Raw genomic sequence first — 10,474 nt, 5'->3', positions numbered from 1 at the left:
AGTATTCATGAATGATTCTCTCTTAAGAAAAAAAACAAAAAAAAACAAAACAAAAAACTAACAACAACAACAATAACAAAAAAAAAAAAACAAAAAAACCCAAATATTTTAATTGCAAATGATCATTGCAGGTCTTCTCATTGCTCCCTCAAGAATATTTCCAATTTATGTAATAGTTGCTTCTGTCTGGGACAATGCCAACATATCTTTCAAATTAGATCACCCTGTAGATTGAATGGCTATGCCATTGATTTGCAGGTGCATAAGGGAGACTGAGGATGGTAGTAAAAAATGTAGTTACTGAACCCAAATGTATTCAGAGACACTGATTGACAATCACTGCTTAGCTCTGAATAAGTACTGTAACTTTACTGTAGATTCCACACATTCTTGCAAATTGGGCAGTAAAGCAGACAGGATTTACCACCTACAAAAGTTGAGTAAACTGAGTCCAGGATATGTCCATTTGTAAATGCTATTGTATGTTACACGCAGAACAGCATGGATCATCTTTGTCTGGCTGAGCGGCATAGTTCATTTGTCTAACAATTTCTGCAAAAAGCTCATCCACCATTGTTTTACTTTTAGCAGATGTCTCCATAAAGGGGCAGCCCCATTCTTCAGCCAAGGCTCTTCCCTCATTTGAAGATACTTCTCTCTCACTTTCCAGGTCTACTTTGTTTCCAACCAAGATCACTGGTACTTTCTCATACCTATGAAAAAACAAACACAAACACCATGAATTAACAAAGTTACACAGAAAAAGTAGGTTTTATTTTTTTCTTTTTTCAAATGAATTCCTTTAACTGTAAATACCTTTAAAAACATGTGTGGAATCAGGTACTTCTAACACCTTGATCTAATGAATATCTGCAAACTGCTTTATAGTAGGTCAAGAGTAGATAGAATTCCTATCTTTACCTATATTTAACCTATATTAAACCTATATTTAAATTAATACTGAACACCTAAAATCAACTCTTTTATTTCTAAAGTACATAACTTCTTAAATTATAGAAATAAATCCAATCATATAAACTAAATTCTCCTTTAATCTCTAAGTAGGCAACTCAAAAGATGAGAATTAAACATCTATGCACATCATGAAATGTGATATAAAAAAGTATTTAACTTCCGAAACATGTAAATCAATTTTGTACAACTACCTCTTTAATGATACACAAATATCAGCTAGCAATTTTTATTAGTTTATTCTCAACTTTCACCTTTAAATAAACATGTACATCAATAATAATAATAATAATAATTTATACTGTTATTCTTGTTAACTACATTTTGGTCATTTACAGTTTAATGTTAGCGATTTTACTAGCTATAGTATAATATAGCCAGTTATACTTTTTTTTTCTTCACAAAAGTGTACTGATTATTACTATTAATATTGCTCCACAAAAACCTTAATACAAATTTTTTTTTTCACTAGGAGGAAAGTGACCTTTGGTTTCCCAAGAATATGCTAGTAGAATTCAAATCCTGACAAGTTTTATCAAACTGAATAACAGTGCTATCAAGTTGAGTTTGACCACTGTGACAGACTGCTATTCAAGGACAAGCCTAGTTTAAATGGTAGGTGATAAATTCTTTGACCATAATATAGATTAACAATATTACTACAATATAATAAATTTGAGGAATCTTATCCATTCTATTCAGAACAGTGGATAGATAAAAAATTATGTTTTACTGCAATTCAACAAACACTAAGTATCTATTACCATTATGTGTAAAGTTGAGGGGTGACAGTGGAGAAAAGGGGGTGAAGGGTGGGAGATCTCAATCTATGCTCCTATTTTAAGGAAGTAGAGACTCACTGAAAATTGTGTGATCAGAAATGAAATCAAAGTTATGAATGAATGATAAAATAGGAAAATTTAGAAGAAGGACACATTTAGAAGACAGGGTTAATAATTTCATTTTGGCTAGATTTACTTTGAGCTGCTGATTTGGTACAATGAGATGTAGGTACCATGCATACAGTTGGTGACAAGAACTCAAGCTGGACATACATATTTAGGAGTCAGCTATATAGACTGTTGAGTCTTTGGGAGTTAATAAAACCACAAGAGAAAATATGAAGAGGCTTAAGGACATCCCTGATAGGAAGGACAGGGAGCAGCTGGTGATACACCAAACAAGAAAGAAGAAGGAGGAGATAGAAGCAACACTAAGAGTCTGTAGCATCATGAAATAACCCAGACTGCAAGGGATTTAGGAAAGAATGAGAAATGAAGTAGTAGTGGTAGCAAAAATTATTGGGAGACTACAGAAAATTAGCCTAAGGGGATGGTAGGATCAAATGCAGGGGTTTTTAAAGATGAGAGAGGCCTAGGTATGTTTTTAAGAAGCAGACAATGAGAAGAAAATAAAGATGGGGCCATGATAAAACACTTTAATATCTAAACTAAGCAAGACACTCTAAGAAAGAAAAAATCCTGCTTTTGAGAATATTATAATCTAATCAAACTAAGATATACAAATACAAAAGAAGAATGAGATATCACCAACTGATTGAATCTAGGATGCATGGGCATATGGGGATTTAATAATGACATTCTAAATAATAACAGGTCACAGAAACAATTACTGTATGAAACTGAATATTGTGTCATAAGAAAAGATAATTAAGAGAATTGCTTCTCATGTAGGAAAAGAAAGGTAAAAACAGAAAAATAATATATATGACAAGAAGAATATAATTGTAAAACAAATAAACAAAAAAGAAACCTAAACTGAGACTTAAGGCTGTGTGTAATTATAATTATCAAACTTAGGTATGGAGAAGATATCAGAAAATATACTACTTTCTTTGTTAAAGGTGGAGATGAAAGGAATGGAACATTTCATGTATAGATGGATTGGTTACTTTTGCTGAACTACTTTCTTTTTTCCCCCTTAATTTTTTTTTCTTTTTCTTTGTTACAGGGAATGGCTTGCTGGGTGGTGGCTGAAGAGGCTTCTATATTTGGAGATGAAAGGTGATATAAAAACAAGATAGCTTTACTTTGAAACAAATGAATGAATGAATAAAATGAAATAGGGGGGGAAGGCAAACAACTAGAAATCAAGTAGGTACTTACTGATTGGGCATAGCTAAACACATTAAGGTATATGAATATAATGAAATATGACTGTTATTAAGAAAGACCATGTGAAGAATTCAGAGAACATGGGAAGATGTGTAAGAACTAATAAAATAAAGTAAGCAGAACAAGAGAAACATATACAACATAAATGAAAAGAATAAAAAAAAAGCTCAAAGACTATGTTAGAATGACCAAATTTTGCAACAGAGAAAGGTTGAGAACATAAACTCTCCCATCCCTTTTGTAACAGGTAGAAGACTATGGTTATGGAATATTACATATACTTTCTGACATGGTCATTGTGCTAGCTAGTTTTACTAACCTGATTTTTTTTTCTTTCTTTCTTTCTCTCTTTTTAAAATGAGGGGATAGGGAAAATGAGGTGGGAGCAAGAAATTATATTCGGAATATGATATAAAAAAAGTGATCATTTAAAAAAAAGTAATTTTTTTTTCTGAAAAGACTACCAAAATTTTTACAAATTGGCAAACAGGTATCCTAATCAAGTAGTAGAAGAGAAAGCCAGTTTTAATAAGTGCAGCATAACTTTGAAAAAAACAACTAATAGCCATTGGTTGATGATAGTGATCCTTCCATTATGGTCAAATTGGTCTATCCTTGATTTCTGACTCATATGCCTTAATGTATATCTGACTCTCTAAAGTTAATGGTTGGGAGCCTGGATCAAATGACTTTTTGAAGTTGCTCTACATTTTCAGTTAAATAGAATGGATGTCACAATCATGCTTATAATGGATATTAGCAAAAACTGCATATGGCTTTATTTCCAAAAACCCAGAATGATCCCACTGCTAAACAGGAAATAATTTTCTGTCTGTCTGTCTGTGTGTATATGTGGTGTGTGTGTGTCAGTCATACAACACATACACACATACATACACATGACACTATTTTCTTAAAAAAATCTAAGTGCTTACTTTATTCAATAACCAATGCTGAAAAAGTTTTTTTTATGTAACATTCCAACATATTTCCTTTTTTTACTGTAATTGACATTTTCAAATATATATTAACATTTTTGTGCTAATCTTTTCTATAATTCCACCTTAATTTTGTTTAAATGTTTAAAATTTTGTTTTTTGTTGTTTGTTTAAAATGCTACAAACTAAGATTTAAGTTGTATAAAAAAGTTCTATTTATTTATTCATTTACTTATTTTATGAAGCTTTTTATTTTCAAAATATATGCACAGATAATTTGACATTGACCTTGCATAGACTTGTATTTCAGATTTTCTCCTCCTTCCCCCATTCCCTCCCTTGGTTGGCAAGCAATCCAATATATGTTAAACATGTGAAAATATGTTAAATCCAATATGTATAAACACATTTATACAACTCCCTTGCTGCACAAGAAGATCAAAAAAAGAAAAGTAAATGAGTAAGAAAACAAAATGGAAGCGGAAAAGTTCTCATTATTTCAAGACTGAGGAATATATGTTGATTCCATTTAGCATCTTGGTATATTTCTTCTATTTATAAAACATTTTACTTTAAAGGGTTCAAAATATTTTACCCACATTTTATCTTCACAAAACAGATAAAAGGCAGGCTTGGAAATGAAATGTCAGCCAATCTACCAACCAGTCAGCATTTGTTAAGTGAACTTACATTCTAACAAATTAATAAAAAGGACTGCTTAATATCAGACTGAGTTAAGAGAGACTTTCAGTTATGTAGCACAAATCCATTTAAGAATGCTAACAAGCCAGAAGTAAATCAACTTTTAAAATGAATTTATTAACATTCTGAAAAACATCTGGCTCTGCTAATGGCAGTAGTCCTCTGATATAACAGCTCAGATTTCTTTTCTCACTTCTATCCTTAAACTATTGGCATGGAACAGATGAGTTCACTCTACCCCTGTAGTTATTTCCTCTCATTGCTAGTTTATGTAAGATCAACAAGGAAAAACCCTACATTGGGCAATGTTATCTTCTTGCAGACAAAATTTTTTCAGATTTTCTCCTCCTTCCCCCATTCCCTCCCTTGGTTGGCAAGCAATCCAATATATGTTAAACATGTGAAAATATGTTAAATCCAATATGTATAAACACATTTATACAACTCCCTTGCCTAGAGCTGATGCTCAGACTGAAGTTATCTTAACTCCACTCTAATGCTGGACTTCTTATAATAATACATTATGCTCTTGCACACAATATACATTGAGGAAAAGGGGAAAAAAAAAAGTCATAAATGATCCTTTGCAAAGGAAAGGGACCCACATGTGCAAAAATGTTTGTGGCACCCCTTTTCATGGTGGCAAGAAACTGGAAACTGAATGGATGCCCATCAGTTGGAGAATGGCTGAATAAGTTATGGTACATGAAATGTTATGGAACAGTATTGCTCTATAAGAAATGGCCAACAGATGATTTCAGAGAGCCCTGGAGAGACTTAGATGAACTAATGCTTAAGTGAAGTGAGAAGAGAGGAGATCATTGTACACGGTAACATCAATATTATAGGACAATCAATTCTAATGAGCATGACTCTTTGAAAAGAGATGACTGATGCCAGTTACAATGATCTTGTGAAGAAAAGAGTCATCTACAACCAAAGAGAAGACTGTGGAAACTGAATGTGGGTCACAACATAACATTTTCACTCTTTTTTGTTGTTGTTTACTCGCATTTTGTTTTCTTACTCATTCACTTTCCTTTTTGATCTGATTTTTCTTGGGCAGCAAGAGAATTGTATAAATGTGTTTACACATATTGGATTTAACACATATTTTAACATGTATAACATATATTGGATTGCTTGCCATCTAAGGGAGGGGATGAGGGAAGGAGGAGAAAATTCTCTTGCTGCACAAGAAATATCTGGAAAAGGCGGGATGGGGAAGAGGAGGAAAATTTTGAAACACAAGGAAAGAGAAGCAGCAAGGTGAAGAACTATATTGGGCAAAATTTCAAGAACATGCATCATTAAGGTATCTGAAATGCATTTACAATTACACAATGGAATTCCACTTCCAGAGCTTATGCAACAATGCTCTGCTGAATGCCAGCCCATGGAAAGGAGGTTAGGTTGCCTTCTTATCTAGAATGGAAGGGCCTTGCTTATTGATTACAAGGCTCAATATTCTGTCAATGAATGGTGAATAGATGGACCATCATTTGGCTCTGAGTTGGAAATGGGTGCTTTCAAAAAACACTAACTGGCAAAATTGGGTCTCTTTCTCTCTTTCCTGGTTTGTAATAATCAAGAGAAGAGCAAAAAACTGCAGTTTATCTCTGTTGTGTTTCTTCCTGCTTTCAGGTGGAGTCCTGGAGATAGCTTACAAGCTTACAAACTTTGAAAAATCTGTAGCAAGTGCCTGGAATCCAATGACTGGACTCCAAGCCAGAATTTGTGGATGGCTGAGCACACAACTGAAGAAGCAGCCTCACCCCAAACAAAAACCTATTCAAGCCATCCTAGCAATTGTAGAAACATCAGCTAGGTAAAATGAATACTTTGAAGCAAATAACTTAAGTGTGAACCCACTCTTCTAAGGGATTTATTTAAAAGGAAGTGTGAACCCTCCCACACCATTTCAGGAAAGAGAAATGCACTGGACCTTCTGGTTTACCTTCACAGTAAATCTCTTTGTAAAAGTTAATGTTCAGTACCGCTAATTTTCATTTTATTCTTGATATTTAACACATTTGAGAAAGGGATTATCAATTTTAAATTAAACCAAGTTTTTTTTTTTTTAATATAGAAATTTTAAGGTTCTAAAATGATGTATATTTTAGAAGTACCTTGTTTCAAAGTCCTAAATCAACTTGTGTCAAATTTTTATTATTGCATAATGAAACCTTTGAATATAAATTTTCTAATCATGTAACTTTAAAAGATAACAATTACTAATGTCTAGTGAATAACAGTTTTAAAAACACTGCATACATAATCTCATTTGATCCCCATGGCAAAACTCACAAGGGGAAGCAGAAGCAGGCCAGGGAATGCTCCCCTTGGACAGACAAGGAAACAGAATTAGAGACAGTAAATGACAAAGACAGGACTTCTGATTCTAAGGTCAATACTATTTTTTCTAACCCAAGGTGCTATTTGGTGGTTTATTTTTCATACCTCATCTAATGTCTTTAAGATAGCCATTTTCCCTGTATTTTTGCAGTGATTATGTAAATACACACCTATTTTTGATGGGTTTATTAAAAAAATATAAAGAGGCTGGCTTGATAGAAAATTACAGCACAAATAAGCGTATAAAAATGGATGTATGTTCAGCAATTCCTCTTGAATTCAAAGCCATCTCTCTAATATTAACACCATTAACAAACACTATAAAATCTGTGTTTTAAAGATTTTCAAGGACTAGCCAATGGCCCAACTGTTAAATCATAAAATATTTGATTCAACAAATTTCACTATAATAAAAGAATTTCAACAGTTCCTCTTGAGTTTATCCCTAATGGAATGAGTGGTAGCAATCCTTCTCTTTGGAACATTCATTCTCCATTAGTGACAAGTACCTTAAATACAGGTAAGTCAATTCATTATGTAAGCAATTTAGCCTCAGGAAGGGCAAGTCTCAGCATGAAAGACACTCCATCACAAAGTATCACATATAAGCTATTTCACTAGCAAGACCTACTGAAAAAAACTGAGCACATGCGAAATATGGCATGGTGAAATAACACTTTCAATAAGTGTCAAACCAGACAACTACAGCTACTGATTTATGTTCTACTAGCAATGTATTTGCATTTTATTTCTCTAATGAGAGTAATACACTTCACATACAATGTACTTAGAATGTCCTGTTGTACAGGTGAAATGAATACAAACCTAAATAAAATAAAATTGATTTTTTTTTAGTTGAATTCTGGGACTCAAGAAAACAACTAATTTCCCATTTCATTTCATTCCATTTAAATGATAAAAATTATCTTTTAGCATGTAAGAAAAACTTGTAAATTATAATTTCAGAACTTAGGATCAGAAAGAATCTTATGGATTCTTTTTCAGACCCATCTCTTATTTTACACCTTGGGAAATAGTCCCAGAGATGATTTATCCAAGGTTTAGTGTCAGTTAAGACTTGATATGCCAGGGCTCATAAACGCCAGTTTATTACTCAATTCTATTAAATCATTTTGTCAACCTACCTTCCCAAAATCGTTACTATCCCTTCCAATAAACAGCTGTTTCTAACAGGGGAGATGGGGAATAACATACAAACTAGAGAATCTCTTTGTGATCCCATTTGGATTTTCTTAACAAAGATATCGGAGGTACTTTGCCTGTTGGTTCTCTAGCTCATTTTACAGGAGAGGAAACGGTAATAAACAGGGCTAAATGATCTTCCCAGGTGAGATGGGATTTGAACTAGAAAGATGTCTTCCAGTCAGGCCCAAAACTCTGTCCATTGCCACATAGCTGCCCTAAAGTGTCTGAGATGAGATTAAATGAAACAGATGTAAAAAAATTTGAAAAGTATAGGCAGTTAAGGGGCAGCTATACAGATGGTGCAGTGGATAGAGCACCAGCCCTGAAGTCAGGAGGGTCTGAGTTCAAATGTGACCTCAGACTCTGGGCAAAAACTTAACCCCAATTGCCTCGGGGGGAAAAAGTATAGGCAGTTAGATCACAGTGTCTAATATGCTGGACCAGGACCTGGTCAAGAAGACCTAAGTTCAAATCTCCATCTCTCAGCTCTGAGAATTTTCACGGACTCATGTTGGAATGTTCTCTCTGCACATCTCTGCCTTCCAGAATCCCTGGATTCTTTCAAATATCAACTAAAGTCCCACTTATTCAAGAAGCCTTTGCCACTCCTCCTTAATCTTAGAGCCTTCCCTCAATTAATTCTGTATATTTGTTATTTGTACATAATTTACTATAGCCCCATTAGATTGTGGTTCCTGAAGAACAGGAATTATTTTCTGCTCTTTTTTGATTTATATACATCAATGCATACATTTCTAAATATTAAAAAAAAACCCATACAAACAAATCAGAAAGGAAAGAAAGATCTTTCATAATTATTCATGAGGTGAATTCTTAAAACAAGGATTGATCATAATAATTAAAGACAATTCCACTCACACAAAAATCATATAAAAATCTAATATCCAAGATACACAGAGAGTCCCAAAAGTCTTTACTGAGTTTACCTCAAGGTCACATATCTAGTAAGTGTCTGATATGAGATTAAATTACTAAAACTTAAAACTGTACTAAGATTTTTGGGAAAATACAAAAACTTGATATAAATACAAGAACAAGAGTTATTCTTCAGTAATAATTTCTCAAAGGACATATTCGGTTTTCAAAAGAAGGAATGCAACTATCATCAAGTACATGAAAAAATTCTTTTGATCACTAATATTGAAAGAAATATAAATAAAAACAAATATGAGGTTTTACCTCATACCATAAATTTGGCAAAGATGACAAAAGGTGTTAATAGTTGGTACTGGTTGTAGAAAGCCAGACACATTAATGGACTATTAATGGAACTATGGATTGGTCCAAGCCATCTGGAAAGCAGTTTTCAATTATGCCAAGAAAATTATTAAACTACTTATGCCCCTTTTAGACAAATTTTCTAAATCTTGGCATCTCTCCAAAAGAGGTAAGTGAAAAAAAGAACGGTCCTATATAAACGGTCCTATATAAACCAAAACCAGATGCTCTTATGCTTATTAATTGGGTAAGGGCTAAACAAGTTATAGTATTTCAATGTAATGGAATATTTCTATGCAATAAGAAACAATGCAGAAAAGGAATACAAAATAATTTGGGAAGTAAAATAAAGTACAAAGTGGAAAAAACAAACAAATGAGAAAAATGTAAATGGAAAGAATATCAAGAAAAGAATGGAAAATAAATACTATGAAATAATAACAATAGCTTGGTTCCAAAAAAAAAAAACTATGAGAAGGCATCTCTTGTTTTCCTTACTTCTCTGCAGAAATGAAAGACTATGAGAATGAAACAATGAACATAATTTTGGCTTTTATAATATTTGGGTTTTATAATGTCCAAGGTAGCTCTCTGGAGGGCCTCAGGATCAGAGTCAGGATCAGTCAAAGTCCTTGGTCTTTAGGAGGAGAAGTGGGGGCAGCTAGGTGGTGCAGTGGATAGAGCACCAGCCCTGAATTCAGGAGGACCAGAGTTCAAATGTGGTCTCAGACACTTAACACTTCCTAGCTGTGTGACCCTGGGCAAGTCACTTAACCCCAGCCTCAGGGGGAGGAAAAAAAAAAAAAAAAAAAAAAGAAATGAAGGAGGCAGGCAAGCTGTCATGCAGCTTGCCAAAGATGAATCCTGGACTCTGGACTCCGGAGCCTGAAGTCTCTCTCCTCCTCCCCCTATGGCAGAGAAACTGAC

At 33.6% G+C, this 10,474-nt stretch overlaps 1 protein-coding gene across 1 annotated transcript in view; it reads right to left on the bottom strand.

The window, feature by feature from the left end:
• Nucleotides 1-348: 348 nt before the first annotated feature.
• RAP2A (RAP2A, member of RAS oncogene family) overlaps nt 349-10,474 on the bottom strand; it is a 34,115-nt gene continuing 23,989 nt past the window's right edge. Inside the window, 1 exon segment of the mRNA XM_074299388.1 lies at nt 349-713. Coding sequence (XP_074155489.1) covers nt 476-713 — 238 coding nt within the window. The 3' untranslated portion in view covers nt 349-475.

This window comes from Sminthopsis crassicaudata, chromosome 3, assembly GCF_048593235.1.
Source record: "Sminthopsis crassicaudata isolate SCR6 chromosome 3, ASM4859323v1, whole genome shotgun sequence".
Classification (NCBI taxonomy): domain Eukaryota; kingdom Metazoa; phylum Chordata; class Mammalia; order Dasyuromorphia; family Dasyuridae; genus Sminthopsis; species Sminthopsis crassicaudata.
The sequence above is the reverse complement of the archived record's forward strand: the minus strand, read 5'-3'. Positions and strand labels throughout refer to the sequence as shown.